The sequence below is a fragment of the Limulus polyphemus genome, unplaced genomic scaffold, assembly GCF_000517525.1.
Source record: "Limulus polyphemus unplaced genomic scaffold, Limulus_polyphemus-2.1.2 Scaffold107, whole genome shotgun sequence".
Lineage (NCBI taxonomy): Eukaryota > Metazoa > Arthropoda > Merostomata > Xiphosura > Limulidae > Limulus > Limulus polyphemus.
In genome coordinates, this window is record NW_013665717.1 from 987,508 (window position 1) to 1,010,500 (window position 22,993).

Here is a 22,993-nt window from a genome sequence, read left to right on the forward strand (position 1 = left end):
TTAAATGGGCGATTTTTATGGCCACTATTTTTTTCCCCATTACGATCCCTACTGTTAAGTATTACCGCACTTAATGATTACGTCTTACCAGCAAAAACATACTGAAAACTGGTTGTAACTCTAAATATGGTTACACTGGCTTTATGGATTGTTCTAAAAACTTAAGATAATGGTTAACCAATTTAAAGTTAAAATTCGCTGATGGTATTGTTGCGTCATCGAGATCACGTGACTATTCTCACGCCCTCTACTTTCTAGAAATAACCTGTACTTTGGCGAATGCTCCAGCATTTCCGAGATATAGGGTAGCTGGTATATAAAAGAGGGTGACAACGTGACGGTAATGTAATGTGTGTGTAGGTAGTGAGTAATTGATCTGCAGTGAGAAAGTATCGTTGAAGTTAACGTTCGTTATAGCGTTTGTTTTAGCGTGAATGTTGAAATCAAGTGTATCGTGAAGTTATATTCAGGAAGAATAAACCAGTTTTATTAAGTTAGGACTTGTGTCGCTAAAGTTTCGTCGGAACGAATTTACGGGAAATCAATTAACAAACGGAGACGTAACAGTATTTTCAATAATCCCGCGAACTAAAAATGAATTAGATAATAACAATTCACAATAGCTTATATTTCAAATTATTTAACATATGTATTAAGAATACATAAGTTTCTTTTTAGTAATCAGGAGTGTTTTAATTAATTTTGCATGTAAGTCGTATATTTATATCATGTGTTACGTTCTTATCTGAGCATATCATAATCCCTAGTTCAAAACTATAAGATGTCATAAAGTGTTTTAATACTTCATGTTAGACAATTTGAGTGATAAGTACTAACGGTTAACACTGTAGGCTTAATCTTGAAATGTTTATTTCGCTAAAAAAAAATAAAATTCAAACATATCAGCCAGGAAACTGTAAGTTTTAATTTTCCAATTCTGTTGTAACATCTCTCTTTTTTACCTTCTTATAACAGGGTATGATGAAAACTGTTCATCATATACCCACAGCTAAACAGAAAGTATCGATTGATGAAGCTATCGATCAGCTGAAGTATAAACCAGCAATGTTTTCACGGTTAGTATTTCATATAAAGCTAATTAGTTTACATAAACCATCAAAAACATCAATTAAAACTTAGCTTATTAATCGAATAAACAACGAATAAGCAATAGTAATGGAGAAAATTCACGTTTTTAACAAGAAATAATAATAGTAATACAGTTTGTAGCTGCTTATTACCAACATTAACCCATTTCGGAATTGAAATAAAATAGTTTTACGTGAAGTTGTATAAAAGAAATTGTGAAAATCAATACAATTTTCATTCCAAACAGCGCTGAATATTTTAAAATTAAATACCGTTACTAGAAAAATATTTTTGTTTCACTATAAGGCTATTCGTCAAAAACTCATTATTGGTGCAAGGTTTCTTAAGGTAGTTTAAGATATATGTTTTCAATTAAAATATTTTTATACTCAGTAATATTCATTTTCAAGCGAAATTTACAAAGTCGTTTTATGTCGGGTTGGATCAACAAAGTATTTTTATAGGTGTTTCATAAGCTATTATATATATATATATATATATATATTTCAGATTGTTCCTACGTTTTCTGGTCTCTCAAGCACGCCGGGGAGTTAGCATTAGAGAAGCAAGTAAGGTTAGTCTGCATGGTCTTTCTTTACTAAAAAAAAGTTTCTGAAATAGTAACAGAAAGATTGTGAAGAAAAAAAGAGAACAACCTAGAAGAAAAACCTATGATTTAATGTGTTAATATACACACATCATAAAGTAATAAGCCTACGTCGATATTCGAAGTACAAAATCGCTCACTAATAAATCTATATAAATATTATAGTGCTGACTGTTGTCTGTCCATGTAACACTTCTCAGTGTTTGGATGGATATTCACCAAAATTGGCAAGAAGGTTCATTAGGTCCATGCAGGGGTACATACACATTTTCAGTTTGGCATTTCGCGTTTTGCGGTTTTGGGGGGCGTTTTTGCCTTTTTACCACGAATTCACGAGACTTTTGGTAAATGTATCTCTCAAAAGAGAATTAATGAATGCTTTTAAAACGTAAAAGTAAATAAACACTGAAACATACATGTACACATATCTATCTTTTCATCATTCTAGTTAATAATGTCGTGTATTAAAAGAACTGAAATGTTACGCATGATAATCTTCTAAAAATCTACAAATAGCATAATAGGTGATTTAATACGTTTAAGAATTGTTGTACGTTTAATCTGGGTATTCTGTTTAGTCTGTTTTCGTGAAATCCGTGGACAATTTTCGGAAGGGTTATCGTTTATTGGGAAAATTAATGGTTAAAGAAGGAAGACTTCCTGAACCTGACTTGCTTCACTTCTTCACTAATGAAGAGATCCGAGAGCTGTTGACAACGAGGTCTTCACATTTACTCTCAACGTAAGTTTACTTAATGAATTTAAATTTTAGTGTAATTCATTAAAAATTCGCAAAATATGATCACTCGAATAGTTCCATGTAGTCTCATGTTCTTTATCTTACGTTACTGCATATTGTTGGCACTGTATTTATATTTGTTTGTTTATCTGCATGCGTATTGTTATAATATAAATAAAAACATACCCATCGCTATGCTTTGTTTTATTTGAGAAAAACACACTAATTTTCACAGTTGTGATAACAGTCTTCATGTAAAAGTCTGAGAGGAAAAAACATAAAGTTGCATTGCCGTCAGATTTTTACTACGAAGTTAAAATCACTGAATTATTAAATAAAAAGCACGCGATCAATATATCAAATCCTAATTAATATTAACTTCACATCAGAGCAAGCTGTCTAGTTAGATCAAAATTAAAAAGAAACCTGGTAATGGATATAGGTAACTAAATACACTTTTCTTATGTTCTTACTTATAAAGATTATAATGCGTTGTTTTGTGAGTTAGACGCCTTTGCTGTTAACGATATTTTCGGTCGTAACTCCAATAATATCTCGTCCAGCTTAGGAGATTTAGGTTAGACCTAAATCCCTACACTAAGCTAACAGTGCAAAACAAACTTTATTATAAATGTATAATAATAAAAATGTAAATATAATAAAACAAGATATATTAGACATTCTATCCAATACTGTTAATAATAGTAACATTAACGAAACATACCTTACATACGGACCACATAAACGCTAGTTGTTAGCTTCATGTGGCTTGAAGATTTAATGTAAAAAGAGTTAAATAATCAAAACAAATTATAAAGAAAATTAAGGATTCATATAAAATAAAGGTATGTAAGTCTGAAAAAATATATAAGCATTTATTGTAGTAGAGTAGAATAACAATACAATTAAAGTTCGGTGGGAATTCCATTGATATTAACACCTTAATAAGGGAAACATGTATAGCATTTAACGGAGTTCGATTTAGGATTTCTTACATGTCATGTATAAAAACAAGCTTCTTTAGTGCTATATTTTCAGGGTAACTGATAGTATCTTTCACCAAAAACACTAAAAAAAATCACATACAAAAAGGTTTTGAAGGAATAGTAAATCTTTCTCATTTTGTTGACATTAGTATTTACCCCCCAATTTAAAACATTCTTTTTTACATTGTAATATGTAAAATATCAGTTATACTAAGATAATTAACACACAAAGTCAACTTAAGATTACTTGCTTTTTTGTAAGCTAAACTCACCCCTTTTAACCTCAAGGCCAGATACTGAGTAAAACAAACAGAAACAACAAATTTTAAATGTTTATGATAATTACTAAAAAATATAAACACCTAAATGGCGTCTTTGACTTACACAAAGACAATCACAATTCCCTTATTTACTGTTATAAGATTTTAAAAAAGGTAAATAACTTATTAAGGAATTGTTGTGTAATTTATATTTACTTTACTGTTAAAGACTAGGCTATGATGCTATAAAACGTATATCATTAGGTTTGAAGACGAAAATATTAAGTTTAGGATTATTTAACTGTCAATATAACTGTTTGCAGGTAGATTTCTTAACTTAGAATTTAACTACCTACTCTGACTGTTCTTTTGTTTTTATTACCAGTGCCTTTCGCAGACGCAAACTTCACGAGAAATTGGATGCTATGATCTTTCCAGAAATTATGATTGGTGAACCCAAACCAGTAAGTAAAAGTAACACGTCTTCTTTACTTTAAAGAACGGTCGCAATGCAAAACTTGTAGTTAATTGTTTTCTTGTTGATGAACACCTGAAAAAATAATAGTAATAAAGTTTAGAATAATTTTCTTGAATAAGAGACTTATTTCATCAATAAATCCAAATAGTTCTTGCTTCATGAGAAGATTGAATCAAGTATTAGTTTTGCCTTTGACACACACACACACAAAATCTCCGTTCTTGCAGGTTAAAAACTTGCCTTTTTAAAATTCTGATATCTTTGTTTAGTAAATTTAACACACATGCATATATATATAGCATTCCTTTTAGTAATAATGATTATATGAGAGTATATAACAAGAGTTTGTTAATTTCACTGGTATGTGTATTTATTCAAAGGAAAATTACTCTTTAAACAGGACAAAACAAAATTATTAGTAAAAATCAAAACGGTAATAATTATGTATTGATACACATTTGTATTCAATCACAGAAACATTTTTATCAATCGTTTTAATACATTTTGTGGTTGACAGGTCATCGCAGAAGAATGTGTGAATGTCTATTCATCTCTTCAAGAACTACGAGGTATGGTTATTATTATTTATTTGTACATAAGCATAAACTAAAAAGTTACTTTATTGTAAACATCCAGACTCTTAGGAATCTGTCAAGATCTGAAACTCTAAAAAATAAAGTAACTTTAAACTTAAGTTCTACTGACAGGTGGTATTAATGAAAGTTTACAAACATGATTCTGCTTAGTCTCCCAATATCTGGTATTATGTAAATCAATTAAATTGTTAGTACGTAATTATGTTCATCGCATTTCGGAATGAGATACTATTCTCTTAAAAGAAATCAGTTGAGTATTTACTTCTCAGTTTTATGATACACTTATAACACTTTAATGGAGTCAATGCTCAGGCTGCTGATTTTCAGATTTCAGTAATTTACTTGACTGATGCCCCCCAGTGGCACTTACAACGCTAGAATCCGGGTTTCGATATCCGTGGTGGGCAGTGCACAGATAGCCCAATGTGTAGCTTTGTGCTTAATTACAAACAAACAAACAATACTTGACTGATAATATAAAAACGTAACTTTTTTCGCTCCCACGAAAACATAAATCATAAAAAAATACTTATGGCTTAATAGTATTTTTATGGTATTTAATTTTACTTATTAAATTAAACGAATGAGTATTTACAATTGTAAAGTGAGTTGATTTTTCACTTTTAACATATTAGAAGAAAAGTACTTTTTGTGCCTGCTGAAAATAAGCTGTCGTTGACGATCTTACAAAGTGTTACATTTTCTTCTTGCAGTCTTTTCTTGCCTTGTTAAATAAATATATATATATATTTACATTGTTAAACTAATTGAATAAAACATATCGAATCCAACCTATAATTATTACAATAAAGCATGCTATAAAAATTTTAATTAATGGTGTAGCACAAGCAAAAAAAATCGGTATAATTCATATATTATTTTAAATAATATTACTAAGTTAATCAGTAATTTATCGTTAAAAACATAACGTATCAATACATGATGTAGCCATTCGCGACCGTCTTTGTCTTTTTTAAAAATGTAGGTTCAATTTTCTAAACATCTTTCATAATACCAGTTTTGGTATTGTATTGGTGTTGTATTATTTGTCACTGCAGTTAATGATTTTAAAGCGTTTAAGAAATAAGGAATTAGGATTCTAATGCCACAAGTAACTGGGTTGAAATGTGTTAATGTTTACCACATCAAAAATTAAACGGGCAACATTTAATACTATCAAGAATCTTATCGAGATCGCCAGAGTTTGTAGCAATGTCAGTGGGCGTCTGTACTTCTCTCAGATAAGTCAGGGTTTCATGACTTTATTCCAATAATCTGGAGAACCAAAGATAAATGATTTTTTCAGTGCAGCATAATGGCTGAATATTGCAGTTTCGGTGCTGATTCAGTTAGGGTGTAGGAAGGTGTCAATATGAATGAGCTTGCAAATAAATCTTTACCACTGAATGATATATTAATGTGCAATTCAACCAAGTTGTAGGATCTTTCGTGAGTGCAATGAAACCGGGCTTTGTTCTACTGCCGGTTAATATCCAGTGTCATGGTGCAAGGATTGTGAAGGATTACCTTGAACAAAAGACCATATAGATTATTGACTGATCATCAAAAAGACTTGACCTATATCACGTGGAACATCTTTGTGACATTCTTGAATGCAAAGCACATTAATGCCATTTCCTTACTGAGGAATGCGACAAAAACTCCATAACGCCATTTCAAACTCGCCAATAATATGCTCCACATGCACAAACTTTATCAATCAGGAATGGCATACTCCCTACCGAATACATTTTCTGCCAAATACGACTCTTGAAGTCCAGTTGATTCAATCACGCTCTAACTCTAACCACTTTGAATTTGAGAGTCATAACTAGGTACACATTGTCTATAAAACTGATTCATTAAGTGTATTTAGTGAACGGTGCTCTTAAAATATACTGTAATTTCAATTCAAATGTTCATTTAGTTATAGAAGAAGAAAAAAAACTTCCAAGTGTTGCCCGGTTAGTGTTTTCGAGTAGTTTATTTATTATAAGTTACAAAGTTAAGAACAAATTAAGAAACTTTTATTGGATACAGTTTTATGAACAACTTGATGTTATCAATATATCTCTGTTCTACGGATCCGGTTCTTTACCTATACATATATGTCTCACTATCATAAACTGCTTCTTTTCACGCCTAACTCAGGTGTCACAGTTTGCCAAGGAGTTGTGAAGGGCGTTGCTCGTGTAGCTAGAAACCTTACCGAGGCCTCGAATATACAGGTGAGTTTAGCAAAAACGTTATCTAGAGCCGACCCTTTAGGAGACCAGTTTTAATTTGAATGAATTTATTTCTATGTTTCATGTGGTTTATCTTGAATTATATTTGAAGACTTCGATAATTATCTTCACAGTAATAAATATATATATAATGAATTAAATGAATCTATTTCTATGTTTCATGGGGTTTATAATTAAGCATATCTGGAATTATATTTGAAGACTTCGATAATTATCTTCACAGTAATATATATATTATATTTACATAAAACTATGAAAAAATAAAAAATATATAGAATATATATATTATAATATACATATAGTTACAACTGAACCTACAGTGCACAATGTACCTCTTCAAGCGTTGAAGAAACTGAACTCTATGCTGTTAAAATAACGCAAACATAGCTGTTAACAAAGTCTGCACTTCATTATTAAGCATGCGCCAGAAAAACTTTGGGTAAAGAATAAAGGAATAAAATTAATTTCTTTCCTTCTCCAAAATATAGGCCTCATATTCAGTTTTTTTTTTCCAGTAATCTTCACATACTTCATGCAGCACGAATTTGAATACTTTCAGTAATAATTGATGACAAGTTTACTGATAATGAAGAGTTACTTATCTCATTTAGTTGATTAGATATTGTACAAAATATCGTTTCATATCAAATGTTTCAATTATAAACATTATCTTGTATATTGCAAATCATGGTGTCTGTCAGAAGGTTCGTTTGTCTCCTATTTACTTTTGAAATGACGAGAGAACAGGCATGAAGAATGTTGATGGCAAATTTTATTTTGCAGCAGGATATTCTACACTAAATGGTTGGGGATTAATCACACTATTATTCACATTTCAAAATGTGACGTAACTTAAAGATTAAAAATGTAGGTTTACCGTATGTTATTTTCGAGCGGCTCTTAGCATGATTGAAATGCTCAACAACTACTTTTCGCGGTGGACGGTATAAGTAACTTGGAGCTTTGGCTCTGAGTGAAACCAAGAGTGCAACACAATTAATCTTTTAAAGTCCATGAAATAATTTAAACTGATAGAGTAATTGAAACTTTTCCCGCCACTGGCGACGGGTACTTTTGATAGATTAACTTAAATTTTCCCGTCACTGGGGATGTGTGCTTTTGCTTGTATAATTATATTATAGGTTTTGAATATTTATTTTATGAACCTACGGAATTATGAAACATCGCTTATTGTAGTTAGAGACATCTGTTGGGGAAGTGTGTACTAACTTTTGAAAACGTATAAAATTGACTCTGATATAATATTTTTTACTGTTTTGTTTCACAAAGCTTAATAACATTTTGCTATTCTTAAATCATTTAATTTGCAAAGATAATGTTCAGTACTTGTAGCTTCCTAGGATAAGTCATATAACAATAACATACACGTTTATATTTTCAGCAAGGAGATATTCTTGTTGCCCACTCAACTGACATTGGGTGGTCTCCGTACTTTCCACTTCTGAGTGGCATTGTTACGGAGTTGGGTGGTCTGATCTCCCATGGTAGGTTGCATTGGAAATTTTCGAAAATAGTAGTTGCTGTATGTCGAAAGATGTTAGAGATTTGATAAGAAACTAACATTCAGATTTAATGCCCAGTGTCATGCCACAAGAATTATGGTACATTACTTTGATGTTATTAAAATAGTAATACGTTAGGACTTATAAGAAAAACTACTGAAAATGTTACCTCTTCCCACCTGATGTCTGTTCCTCTAAACTTTCTGTTAATTCTGATTTTAACTCTTAATGGTGACGACCCTTTAATTAGACTAATTGTTTTTGTTTTTTGTTTTTTGTAATTAAACACAAAGCTACACAACGGGCTGTCTTTGTTGTGCCCACCACTGGTGTCGAAACCCGGTTTTTAGCGTTATAAGTCCGCAGATTTTTGCTCTGTCACCAGAGAACAAACCAAATGCACTGGTTGAAATAAATATCTCTCCCAGTTTCTCTAAAAAAAAGATAGATATTGGGGAAGATGGTGCCATAAGTGCATTGTTAAGGATGTTACCCCTTCTTAATTCTTCATCTTGCCGGTCTATTTACTTTCTCTTATGCCAATTATCACTTTAGTTCCTAGGAATACGCTTTAAATGCTGTTATCAACAGGGATAGCAACTATATGAGCTCCCCCACTAGATATGCTCAAATTGAGCTCTTACCACAATGAGTGAATTCTTAGAAAATTTTTGCACAATTAGTACTTTTGTATTTTGAGAAGCGTATTTTAAATCATTCATAAAGCTCTCGTAAACTTGAAATAACCTTTGAACTTTAAAGACGCAGCTGTTGTTGTTTTTCTGAATATATAAAAATAACTTCGATTCTATTTGACACGACAGCCTCTGTTATAAACACCAACATTTCTAAGCTGCTATGCCATCTTCAAATGTGTTTCTAATCACTTATCTTAGAGATCGTTACTGAAATTATTGTTAACAACAGAATGCATTGTTCCGTTTGTTTATCAACTAGTGTTCCACGAGGTAACGCCGTTATACCCTCTGTTCTCTGATTTATATCCTAGATTTTAGCTATATATATCTTTCTCTAATCTTGTATGCACTCATACTTCGCAGAATGCGGAAGACATTGTTTTATAGACTGCTTCCTGTCATTTGTAGTACACCACCGGTCAAGTGCAACTGCTTTTTATATGCCCCCTATATCTGCGGACTTACAACGCTAACAACCGGGTTTCGATACTCGTGGTGGGCAGAGCACAGATAGCCCATTGTGTAGCTTTGTGCTTAACTTCGAACAAACAAACAAGCTTCTTATGTAAGTAACAATCGGAATATTAAATAAAGAACTCCATTAAAGCAAGTTAAAACTCAGGTTATAGCTTTTTAAAGCTTAAAAGGGAAATTCAGTAATATAACAAAAAATAATAATTCAAAGTATAAGAAATTCATTTCGATGCTAGTACTTATTATTTTTATTCTAAGTTGTCTACAATTTCTTTAGAATTAAGCGCAGTTTTAAATTAAGTTTTACACTAATTGACTTTCTGCTACATCTACCTGGCAAGAATAAAATTATCGAGAGTTTCTTGAACTAACCATAACCTTTCTTGGTGACATCTATCCTCATGGAGTGCAATTTATAGCACCGGGTGCACTGTATCGTGCACGAAGGATGGCCAAAGCATTATATACCCTCAAATCTGTATGTTTATGTTATGGACACTTTAAGCCGTTGAGAAAGATGACTTCGTGACATCTGCAATTACGTTGTTTGAGTCTATCTCAGAGCATAGTTCATTGCTCCTGATACCATTTCTACTTCTTGCAGTGATACTAACTTTCTACAACGTTATGTATAAGTATAAGAAGGTGAATTCTGCTCTTTCAAGACCTGCCTGTCAAAAACTTTGCTGGACATCTATGGTATCTCAATGAAGAACTTGATGGTTTGGCATTCTTCGTTTTAATTGTATCCACAGAAACAAAAAGAGCAATGGAAAAAGCGAAATTGATAGCAGATTTTAGGAATTTCTGAAATATTTTGTTTTTAGCTCAGTATTTGTTTTTATTGTTATTTTTTGTTTCATTTACTACATACTATTATGCCTTTAGATAAACATATAATGAAAGTATTTTAACAAACGCCTGGACTTACTTATAACATTAGATATTTGGAACTTCATCTGTCTGTAGGTGCTGTGGTAGCGAGGGAATATGGCCTTCCTTCACTTGTAGCAGTCCACGGTGCAACGACCATTCTGAAGACTGGTAGGGGAAAAACGTATTTTGATACAGACATAACTTAAAGTTATAGAGAACAAACTCAATAGAACTTTACGTGTCACATTTATATCTACAATAACGTACCAAACCATGGAAACGTGATGTCACACTAAAAGCTAAATTACTCACACAACATTACCCAATTAGTCGAGTGCAATTCATGATTAGAAATAGGCTAAAGGTTTAGAAAGTTTAGATAACTTAATGCTATAGACCATAAAGGCTAAAGAACACATTTCATATATTTTAAAGGCTAAAAATATATTTCATATATAATTTAAGGATAAAAAATATATTTTACATATCTTAAAGCCTAAAAAAAACATGTTTCATATATTTTTAAAGGCTAAACAACGTGTTTCATTTATTATTTATAGGCTAAAATACATATTTAATTTATTATTTTTAAGCTAAGGAACGTGTTTCATTTATGATGTTTCTCGACATAAGAAACATCCTAAAAGCTTCAGTGTTGTATATTTAAAAAAAATCATTATTCTTGCTATTATGAGAGTGGATTATGTAAGTACATTTCCCGTAACAAGAGTGGTATAGACCTTCATTTATGATTTAATTGGACACAAAATATACGAATTTGGCCAACATTTTACAAGTTTACAATGATGTATAGATCTTATACGATTTCTCTAAATATGTTTAACACTGCGAACTGAATCACGATTGCTCTCAACTGTTAATGAAGCTTGATCAATATTCTAGTTTTAAAGCGTTTTGGTATCATCTTTATCATTTCCATTTATTTCTTGTTCATATATGATTGAAAACAAAGAATGACATATGATGGCGAACTGTTATCGCTAGTTCGACCATAATGTGAGTTGTTTACATTTATCTTACTTTGAGAACAAATTCGTCGGTTGTCGTTAAGCGCAAAGTTACACAACGGGCTATCTGTGCTCTGCCCACCACGGGTATCGGAGCTCTGTTTTTGCGTCGTAAGGCTGTAGACTTACCGCTGAGCCAGTGGGGAACACTTGGGAACAAAATAAGATGCAGTATTAGTTCAGTTCGTAGAGATAAAACAAGTGACAGCGATGTTACGGGACCCAACTATTTGAAGGTTGAAAAGCTTCTTGTTGGTCGTTTCCAAAGCTCTAACCGAAAGTTCAACCATGATTGAAGTTCGCAATATGAATAAGGTATTATAAGAAGCAGTGCCGATGACATCACGTATTTTCTATGTTTAGTAAAGACGCACAGAAGGAGTCAGAAAAGCGTCAGGCGGTTCCAAAACGTATTGCAAAAGCAGGAAGTCATATCACAGGACAAATATTGAATAAACAACGATTTGCTGTATTCTTTTTAGTAAACAGATGTGTGTTTGTTTGTTTTAATTTCGCGCAAACCTTTACGAGGGCTATCTGGCTAGCCGTTCCTAATTTAATAAAAGACTAGAGGGAAAGCAGCTAATCATCACCACCCACCGCCAACTCTTGGGCTACTCTTTTACTAACGAATAGTGTGATTGACCACCACATTATAACGTCCCCACAGCTGAAAGGGTGAGCATGTGTGGTGGGACGGAGATTCGAACCCGCGACCCTCCTGATGAGTGTATAGTTATTGGTGTGAGTTGTATAATTTTTATAAGGTAATACATTATATTCATTTATTTCAGTATTTTATGACGTTAATTGGACTTTCTGTGTTCTGCCCACCGAGGGTATCGAAATTCGATCTTCAGCATCATAAGTCCTTAGGCTTACTATTGAGCCACCGTGGAGCCATTAATTAGGATGTTAACTGCGTGATGTACATTACAAAATATCAAATTATATAGAGGCTATTTAGTTCTATTTATCTATTGCAATACATTTTAATACTGATTAATTTTTTGGCAGTAATGAGGTTATTACCATGCCCACAACTGGTCATGGTAGCGTATGACTTGAGACGTTAATTTGAGCATTTAGGTTCTACATCGTAACTAAATTTATTTCATACACCAACTAGATCTTCACACGCCTTTCATAAATGCTGATAAGACCGGATATTCCCCAATAAAGCATTTTGTGGATTTACTCTGCAGCTAGCTATCTTTGGGGTTATCTGTTTTGCAGTTTATTTTTCAATTGACGAGTTTTGGTTATTTACATATCAATATATATATTCGTATATTAGTCAGAATTACGCAACAGTTAAGAGGAAAGAAAACGAACAGTAACATATTTTTCTTTTTATTAACATTTTAAAAACATTTGAGACAACAAGGCCAAAAACGAGAAAGCTTTTTTACATGAAAAATAGATGCTATTTGTTTTTGGCCTTATGTTGTTTGAACATAAATATATATACATACATGTATATTACAAGAATTACTTCAGGCATCATCTTTTTTTAGTTGGATATTTGAATACCCTACTTTGTCTCCAGTAATGTCAACCATTTATTCTCTTATATTTATTTCAGGTGATCTGGTAATTCTTGATGCTACACAAGGTGTACTGAAGAAGATGGAAGAGAGAAAAGAAGAATAGCTCATCATGATTATAAGCTCTTAACATTGGTGATATTATACATATGTCACAATGAAAATGGAATTGATTTTGCTCTTTTTAGGTGTGTTTTTGGATGGGCTTTCTTTCTCTGATGTAGAATCGATGCAAAATGCATAAGATTACGTATGTTCTTTCTGAGCTTGTTGATTCAAAATATTTCAATTATTGAATATTTATATAAATTGCAATAAAGATAATTTCAGAAATAAGAATCTTTTGATAACTCGTGAAAATGCATTATAGTTTCCATAAGTACGTCACTCATACAGCGTTTCTTATATAATTACAGAATGTTAATTCGATAAAGACATGGGCACGGGTTGGCCAAAAACTTGGCCCACGTGGTAGAACTTTGGATTTTGGAACTGGAGAGCCATATTCGAATCCGTGCGATATCATTAAATATTACCAACGCGTTAAACTTTGGGTGCTTTAAGAGTGACAGACAATCCCTCAACACGGATGGTGGTAGTTGGGTGTCACTGACTGGCTACTTTCCCTCTGGTGACGCTAGCAGATAGCTTTAGTAGCTTTGCCATAAATTCAAGATACAAAGATAAAGACAATATCTTATTTCCAAGTCAGGATTTCTATTCAAAACGTTTAATGGCACACATACTTAATAAAAATTGTTTAAACTATAAGCCCATAATAGGTATTTCCTGTGTTTAACATAAATATTAGAAATGCTTACCATGTAAATAACATATAATTTAAGGGCAACAAGGGGCCTGTTGGTCAATCTAGGGTGTTCCATCCATTAAAATTAAAATAAAATACTGAAAGCCAGTCCTCATTGTTCAAATATCACGGCTTCCTTTAAACTTCCTTAAATCAATTGCACCCACTACATCTGAAGGCAACCCATTCCAAAAATCAACCATGCTGTTATAAAAATAAAGCTGTCTCAACTGAAAACGATTTCTACTCTGCCATACTGGTTTGTTTGTTTTTGAATTTCGAGCAAAGCTACACGAGGGTTATCTGCGCTAGCCATCTCTAATCTATCAGTGAAAGAATAAAGGGAAGGCAGCTAGTCAACTTTTGGGCTACTCTTTACCAACGAATAGTGGGATTGACCATCACATTATAACACCCCCACGGCTAAAAGGGCGAGCATGTTTGGTGGGACAGGCATTCGAACACGCCACCCTCAGATTGCGAGTCGAGCGCCCTAACCATCTGGCTATGGTGCCAATCTGTGTCCCCTAGTTCTACCATTCTCATCAATGAGTATGAAAAAAGATGATGCATTGACACTGTCATTTCCCTAAACAATCTTAAAACACGTCACTCAAATCTCTTCTAGCTCTTCTTTTTCAAGAGAAAACAATTTCAGAGATCTTAACCTGTCCTCGTATGACAACCTTTCAATCCAATATATAATCCTAGTAGCCCTCCTCTGAACCCTTTCTAAATGCAGATTTCTAAATTCTATAGGTTCTTTCTCCCACAGACAAAGACTTCGGGCATTTGTCAATAAATACACTTCAGTCCTTCTCATTTTCCACAATAACATAACACAAAGTTTAAGGACAACAATGGACATGTTGGTTTTGCTAAAAGAGTTAGGATCACATATAAAGTGTAATAGACTTAAAATAAGACCCAAAACTCGAGCGCTTTCGAATAGTTGACTTATTTTAAGTCTAATGGACATATTGGTTCATCTAAGCTATTGCCTGGGCCAGGAATAGTCCAGTGATTAAAATACCCGGTCTTTGGATTCAATGATTTGGGTTTACATCCCATTGTCACCAAAACACGCTTTACACTTTAGAGTCGTGGGTGTGCTGTAAGAGTCACGATTAAATCCCACTATTCGGTCAGACAAGAATAGCCCAAGAGTTATTGTTTGGTTGCTTTTGACTAGCTGCCTTTCTTATAGTCTATAAGTTAGAAATTAAGAACAACTATGCGTAAATAACCCTCTACGCAAAAATTCTAAACATAAACAATCTTTATAACACTTGTACTGAACATAACACGATGAACTCTTCCACATACATATATCAAGTGTTCAATGATCAGATCAACGGTTGTAGTTGACTGTAAGGTTGCTAAGCGTAGGGTGTTGTCTGAGAAAGTCTGATTTCAAAGTGTTATAAAGGTTGTCATTCAGCACAGCGAATATAATTGAAATATAATACTAAAACGTTGCATTGAAATTTTGCAACTGAATAATTTACATATAGCTATAAGCTCTGTGAATGGAGAAACAACAGTTGGAATAAACATTGGAAATTTGCAGGTTTGTAGTGAAAATCAAGAGGTAGGACTAAAGGTATGTTACTTGAATAGGTAAGAATGCATTGCATTAAATGTTACTAAATTATTTTATCCGTTAACAACACATGAGATCAAAAATTTTAGACCATCACTAAAATACTTAAACATTATTATACCTTCTACATTTTTTCGGTCAGCATTTGACTAAGCTGGCTTTTAAATTACGATAAAGAAATAACACACTGATTTCATATTATGCAGTCCCCTGGCGGGACATCGCTAAAATCTGGGGTCCGATTCCCCGCAGTGGACACAGCAGATATTCCAATGTAGCTTTGTTCTAAAAAACAAACAAACATATTATGCAAGAAAACAATTTTTCATAATTATTGATTTATTTTCTTGGAATATTTTGGAAGATGCTTTTCAAGTATTTTCCCATACAGTTGTTTGATGGTGCAGTCGTGTTTCAGTCACAAATGAGACGAACAAATTGCAAAACAGCTTTTTTTTCCGTTATTAAAAAGTGGGGTGTTACCAATAGCTTTCGAAAGAAGATTACTATATGAATTGTGTGTTGTTTCCTACTTATTGGTGAACTATATTTTCGTTATTACAGCTTTTAGTGTCATTTTGTGCATACTTTAAACCTTATTACCTTCAATAATATCAATCAAAGAAACAGCATCACTCAAGTTCAGTCTGACTCTTAGATATTTATTTTATTCAATCTAAGCTTTACAACACATTATAAAAAGACAGCTTTGAACGGAATTCATTTTAGCAAGTTGAAAACATAGACATTAGTTTATCATTTTGAATCTCAACTTGTCTAATATCGAAGTATGTTTATATTTATATATTAGATCTTAACAACATTAAAATGACCATGTAAAAGATCAAATGCTTTGGAAAAAGTTATTATTATTATCAACAGAATAGAACAGTATGTGATGACATAAATCCTAAATTAACGAAAGGGTTTAATTATCAGGGAGAGATTTATTCAGTTCCAGTTCAAACGTTTTTTTATTAACATCAGGGTTTGGTTTGTTTGTTGTTAAGCGCAAAGCTACACAATAGGCTGTACTTTGCCCATCGTGGGTATCGAAAAACTATTTTTAGCGTTTTAGGCTCTCAAACCACCAGGGACAACAACGGGGTTTTGTTAATAACAATATTTACCACATGGAAGCAATTAGAAGCTTCGCTGGGCACTGGCACACGGGTTCCGTACCCCGATTCTATTTGACAGTGCCTCGAATCCACAGTTGTGTCTTGAAAAATCAGAATAGAAAACCATGATTGATATCATACTGAAAAACCGAAAATTCCCGCTCCTATGTGCTCGAGCCCTGAATCTTTAAAGTACCTAGCAACGTCTATGGAAATAATTTTGTTATAAGTCTTTGTTTTGCTTGTTTTTCAAAACAAAGGCTTAATGTGAGTGATACACGTGTTATATTATAATAGAAACTACTAAATATATAGGTATAATAGGTCGTGTTAAGCTTTATTTGTGAAAAATAGCCAATTTTGCGCTTTCTGCATAAGGGACAATTCCCATAAAGTTGGTTATTTCCAACAATGCTTAACACGAGTATTATATTTTGAATGTTACTTTTAAGGTAAGTGTGGATTAGACATAATTTTCGGGAGTCCGGAGTCGTTTGCTACGGTATATCGTCCAAAATCATTTACATATTTTGGCACACTCTTGATTAGGAGTTTGTTTACTGTATTATCCAATTTTCCAGCTGTAAGAGCATAAATCAAGATTTTCTTTTGTCCATCCTTTACATCAGTGTAATAATGAACGTATTTTCTTCTACTGAAAGATTACTAACGCCACGTAAATAACCACATCATTTTGTCGGTATTTATGACTGATCTCCCTTCCTTTTAGGCTGTAATTTTAAAAACATAAAACAAACTCTAATGAAAACTTTAAACAAAACTGTAAATAGTTTTTATTTAAGAATGCTCAAAGTTCAAAAAGGAATTTATTGTTGGAGGTGTCCAAAATTTTTATTCTACAGCACACGAAAATACCTGGTAACACTGACGGGGCTTACTTAATTAATTAAGCAAAGTCAATTAAAATGACTCCGTTAGAATAACATTTTGCAGCTGTGGCTAAACTGAGAGAATACTCATAGAATTAAATTATTTTTTTACATCTAAAGGAAACCAAATCATATTCTGGACAGTTATGGCCCTCTAATACTTCAAGGTAAAATGTGCACACACATTGAATTTTGTCGGTAGCGCCGCTTTCGGCGAAGTTTTCAGTAAGTAAAGGAAATGTTGGTTTTATTAGTAGTAGGGTTGTTTGTGTAAAGTTGTAATGATTGAGACGTTTTTATAACCTTGATTTGTTTTCAGGAATTTGTGGGCCAGTATATATAAAACTGGATAAGTGGGTTGGATAAGCAACTGTTTCTATTTCAAGCATATGGTCGAGATGTCGAAAAATACATTCATTGTGGTAAGAAGTTTGTAGAAAAGTTAAAACCAAAAAAGTTAATTACGTACGGCAACGTTTCGTTGTATTGCTTACAAGGCACAACGCTAAACGAGGCCTCGTTGACTGTTGTTCGAATAACAGTGGTCTACAAGAAATAGTGTGTAGCTAATTGCTGTCTCTGTTACATAATTATTACCATAGCAAAACTTAGCACGTCGCGTTAATTTTTTGTGGAAATTTTTTTAGATATTATTTTTAAGATACAAAATAGATTTTAGTTTTTACAGAAATTGAATGACTACTTGATTACTACTACCAGAAACGTGAAAAAGGAAATATTGTTACTGTTGGTAATGACTAATAGTAATAATAATGATTAGAATTAGAAATGAGTTATTGAGATTCAAATCTTAATACAATGTCATTTTCTTTTTCAATTTTTTAAAGCTAGTTCGTAAAACTAGTAGTACATAATGAATAATATTAAACTTAAAGTTAAATCGTTAGTGTTTAAGTGTGTAAAATACATGTAAAGTATTTACAAACATCGCAGTAATGTGTCACTTTCACTTGAAAAGTTGAAACTTGCTACACACAGATTTAACTTTAGTTTATGGTGTTAAATTTATATGTATTATCATTTGAAAATTTAAAAAATTTTATAACTTCAATTTTTTACATAGATTCCTGATGACTTTAAGGGATTTAATCTTGATTCTTTCTGTGTTCCAAAACATTATGAAGATTCTCTGGAGACAGTGCTAATACCATATGGAATCATTCATGACAGGTGAACTTATCAGTATGTTTGTGTTCTTTTTTTCACTTTTGTAAATAATGATCATCTATAGCAGCAAAATTTCCATAAAATATGTTTAAATTACAAAATTGAAAACTTAGCTTATCACAAGCATGGTAGTTGCTCGTCCAAGTTATAGAAAAGTTTGAAAAATATAGTATCAAACTATGAAAAAAAAACTACAACTACAGTGGGATTTTTATTTAAATGAGAGAAATTATACAAATTTTAAGTTTGTTAATAATTTCTAATTAAATAGTATTTTGTGAATCATTAACGTTGTGTCAGAATTATGAACCCACAAATAACACATCCTGCAAGTTTTTTACTCCTAGTCAAATATTCTGAAGTTGTTTTTTTTCCATAATAACATGGCTCTGCACTCTTTTTTAAAACATACTTACAGCTCATACCAAACATGCTGCACCCTGACTGGTGTTAGCATAAAAATACCTAGTAGTTAGAAGCGGGAGACTGTTTTGTTTGGTTCTGAATCAAGGTCTTTAAGCTTTTGATGCCATTAAATAAACTCTCTCAAATCTCTTACAGCCCACTTTGTAAATTTCAGTATGTATATGATAACCTATGAAGGCAAACATGGAACTTTCACGTTTTAACTTTGCATGTAACAAATAAAAATCAAAAGTATGTCTAACAATCCAAAACATAACAATTCATTGTAATATCAAAACTTTGATGTATTTTTGCTCTTGCATATTTTCTAGCTTAGCCACTGTTTTTATGTATTTTTATGACAAAAGTTTTTGCACTGATAGATCTATCCTGAAGTTGTGTAAACAGTAATAAATATGTACACAAGAACTTGCTGCAAGTGTAATCAGATTGCTGTTTTCAGAAATCGTGTTTTTTGTTTCTTGTAGAATTGAACGACTGGCAAGAGATATTTCTCTTGAAATTGGTCAAGAACCGTTAGTAGCTCTTTGTGTTCTTAAAGGTGGCTACAAGTTTTTTACTGACTTGTTAGACAAAGTGAATCTATACAACCAGTATTCTTCAGATTCAGTCCCTATTGCTGTGGATTTTATTCGGCTTAAAAGTTATGAGGTAACTTGTGTGTTTGAAATTGTATTTGCACATTATACATTTGTTATTTGATTTAAAGGTAATCAAGGCTTATGTAGTTATATGCAATTAGATTAATAGTATCACTTAGATAAATGTTGCTGTATGTTTGGTCCCTGTTAGAACTTTCTGAATTAATGTACTATAATTGTAATAAATTTCTTTGTAGTTGAAATGTATCCATTAAATTAAATTTGGAAGTATGTATTGTAGATTTACATGCTTGTATATGTGTTGATATGCAATTTTTCTTATCTAAAATTTTTTTAACTTTTAAAAATTTATATAGAAGTATACAGTCTAAAAAACATATTATGCCTTTTAATATCTGTGTACATACACTTTTTTTAGCATTTGGAATAAATTTAATGGTGCAATAATGTTGTGTTGATTTGTATACAGGATGAGCTAAATATACTTAAGAAATCATGTGTGATCTGTAATGGTTTTTTTTTATTACTAATGGATATACAGGATGACAAGTCTACTGGTGTAGTTCAAGTAATTGGAATTCAAGATTTGTGTACATTGAAGGGAAAGGTTAGTTTAATATTTTGTATTTGCCTTAATAAATTTGATATTTTAGGATATACATTTTAATATAAAATTAAAATACAATTATCTAACCGTAGAATTCTAAGTTCTATGCTAAATACATAAATAAGAATTTCTGGTAAGTTACTTTTTTAATTATTGTTGAAAGTCTTAATATATATTACCATCAAAGTCACCCATCAGACACCAAAAGATAAACTACCTATTAGACATAAAACTTTTTGAAATAAACTCATCTACGTTTTGAAGAAAACCATGCTAACAGCGTATACACACTTCTGACAAATCATTCTACAGGTCGGTCACATTATGAGTGTAGTAGTTTTGTTATAAAAGCTTACATAAAGGCTTCCAATTCTTGTGACTCCAAACATGTAAGTCACTATTTCCAATCTTTATTTCTGGAAAATAAATACAGTAAGTTGTCAAAAGAACATGTATGTAATTCCCTAACCATTTTCAACATTCAAATCAAATCCTGCTAATTCTCGCATCAAAAGAAACTAAATTCAAATGCTTCAGTACAAGGCATATATTTTGAGCCAAGAATCATTCTAGTACTATAATCCATCTCTGTGCATTCTAGTAAATCCATATATTCTGTATAGTAATGAGATCAACTTGAAATAAGTTCTCTTAAAATGTCATAATATATAGTTTATTCAAAACAAGACCAATGTCACTTTTCGTCACTCCTTCTAATCAATTCTCTGTAAACATAGCACTCTCTTGATTTTACTTACCACATCCAAGCACTCAGCTGAAGACCATGAGGTGTTGATAGTCAGCCCAATAAGATATTTTCCCACAGCCTCGCTCATCTTCTCAGTAGAATTATTCCCTGTAAAAACTGTATTTGAAATTTACAATTGTACTTTTTATGAGGAACTACTGAGTTTACTGTTCTTTTTTCAGTTCTTGTATTGTAAAAGCCCTACTTATTAACTTTTTGTTAGGCACTTTCATTTAAAGAAGAAGCCATATGAAAAATGAAAATAATTTAGTTACAAAAAAAAATTTAATCCTCAGAAAATGCACTTCCACATAATTTTTCACAATAAATAGTATATTGTATTGTACGAACATTGCTTTTTATTGTAACAATCTCTGAAATGGTTATAAACATGTTATTAGTGTACATGTTGCATAGTCAAAGAAGTAAAAAATTTCCTTAAAATAAATAAATATTATTAACCTGCTGGATTTACTGTCAAAATTATGAAATAGTTGTTTTCATAAACCTTACTAATAGTAAAAGTCTAACTGACAAGTTTATAACTTCCAGAATTTTGTTTGGAATTCGTGGATGTAGTATGTAACACATATAAATAAAAACAATTACAGCCTCAAAACACTTGTTTCTAATTATGAAATTTATTAATTTTAAAATAGGTTACAAGGGAACATTTAATCCTTTAATGCTATCCTTCTACACCCACCCTTGAACAAATGCAAAAAATTAAACACTTTTTATTTTTTGGGAAATCGTTGATTTCCATGCTAAATTTCCGTAGAGGACTGACTTCCATTACTGCTAACAGTAACTCATTCCATAAATCAATTATCCTGTTGAAAAACATAAAACTGTCTTAAATGGAGTTATTAGCCTTTTCCAAATCTTAAACTTGTGTTCCCTTGTCTTATTATCTTCAGAATTTAGCCTAAAGAAATCAGATATTTTTATCCTATCGATCCTCCAGATAATCTTGTAAGTTTCAATATGATTACATGTTATTGTTCCGGAATGTTCTCTTCAGTTTCTTTCTGCTTCAAAAATATCACATTTGTATGTTTTATAAAGCTTAAGATATTTATTGTGTGTAATCTAGATTTTCTTGCATCTTTTTTAATAAACCTCAGTGGAATACATGAAGTAGTATTGGTTTGTCTAAGAACATTTCTAATTATGTTTTAAGTTAGCAACACATTAAGTTTTGGTTCTTAGTATTTAAATTAGGTATATTGCATATTCACATGAGAGGTTTAAAAGTCTGTATTACTTTTTGATGTAAACTATATTATCTAAGAGTGGAGATGTAGAACATGTATTAAAAAAAGGTTACAAAAAATTTTGATTTTATTTACAGAATGTGTTGGTAGTAGAAGACATTATAGACACTGGTCGAACCATGATGAAACTCCTTAAACTGCTTGAAACTTACCAACCAAAAACTGTAAAGGTGGCTAGGTAAAGGCCAGATTTTTTAACACTTAAAAAAAAAGAGAGAGAGAGGTTCTGTTTACTGAATTTTATGTCAATGTTGGGTTATACCATTACAATTCTATTACTACAGTAGTTTTCATGATAATGCAATGTTTTAACTTTTCTGGAAATTTAAATATATTTTATTGGGAAAACTTTCATATTTCCGTTATTCAGTTTATATTTTCTTGACTGAAACAAGATGTGTATAGCAATTAGTATTTCAGTTTTTTATGGGTTACTGTGTGTATATTATTTATATGTGTGTGTGTGTGTGTGTTTGAAGTACTGTTTCATACTTGGAACATTACCACCTTTCCTTTTTCATATTATTCGGAAAAGAATCTAGTGGTAGAATTAACTGTTCCAGAAAATAATGTTAG

At 31.9% G+C, this 22,993-nt stretch overlaps 2 protein-coding genes across 4 annotated transcripts in view; both read left to right on the plus strand.

Annotated features, from left to right (window-relative positions):
* The window catches only part of LOC106470801 (prodigiosin synthesizing transferase PigC-like), a 61,545-nt gene extending 48,084 nt beyond the window's left edge, over nucleotides 1–13,461 (plus strand). For all 3 annotated transcript variants that reach the window (XM_022400341.1, XM_022400346.1, XM_022400351.1), the window contains exons 32-40: nucleotides 976–1,076; nucleotides 1,600–1,663; nucleotides 2,275–2,438; nucleotides 4,067–4,145; nucleotides 4,677–4,728; nucleotides 6,907–6,983; nucleotides 8,404–8,506; nucleotides 10,666–10,740; nucleotides 13,186–13,461. In XM_022400341.1, the coding sequence (XP_022256049.1) occupies nucleotides 976–1,076; nucleotides 1,600–1,663; nucleotides 2,275–2,438; nucleotides 4,067–4,145; nucleotides 4,677–4,728; nucleotides 6,907–6,983; nucleotides 8,404–8,506; nucleotides 10,666–10,740; nucleotides 13,186–13,253 (783 nt within the window). In that variant the 3' untranslated portion in view covers nucleotides 13,254–13,461. The remainder of the gene's footprint in view (nucleotides 1–975; nucleotides 1,077–1,599; nucleotides 1,664–2,274; nucleotides 2,439–4,066; nucleotides 4,146–4,676; nucleotides 4,729–6,906; nucleotides 6,984–8,403; nucleotides 8,507–10,665; nucleotides 10,741–13,185) is intronic.
* A 4,379-nt stretch (nucleotides 13,462–17,840) lies between these two features.
* The window catches only part of LOC106470884 (hypoxanthine-guanine phosphoribosyltransferase-like), a 17,458-nt gene continuing 12,305 nt past the window's right edge, over nucleotides 17,841–22,993 (plus strand). Inside the window, exons 1-5 of the mRNA XM_013931462.2 lie at nucleotides 17,841–17,991; nucleotides 18,654–18,760; nucleotides 19,651–19,834; nucleotides 20,327–20,392; nucleotides 22,495–22,595. Of these exons, the coding sequence (XP_013786916.1) occupies nucleotides 17,959–17,991; nucleotides 18,654–18,760; nucleotides 19,651–19,834; nucleotides 20,327–20,392; nucleotides 22,495–22,595 (491 nt within the window). The 5' untranslated portion in view covers nucleotides 17,841–17,958. The remainder of the gene's footprint in view (nucleotides 17,992–18,653; nucleotides 18,761–19,650; nucleotides 19,835–20,326; nucleotides 20,393–22,494; nucleotides 22,596–22,993) is intronic.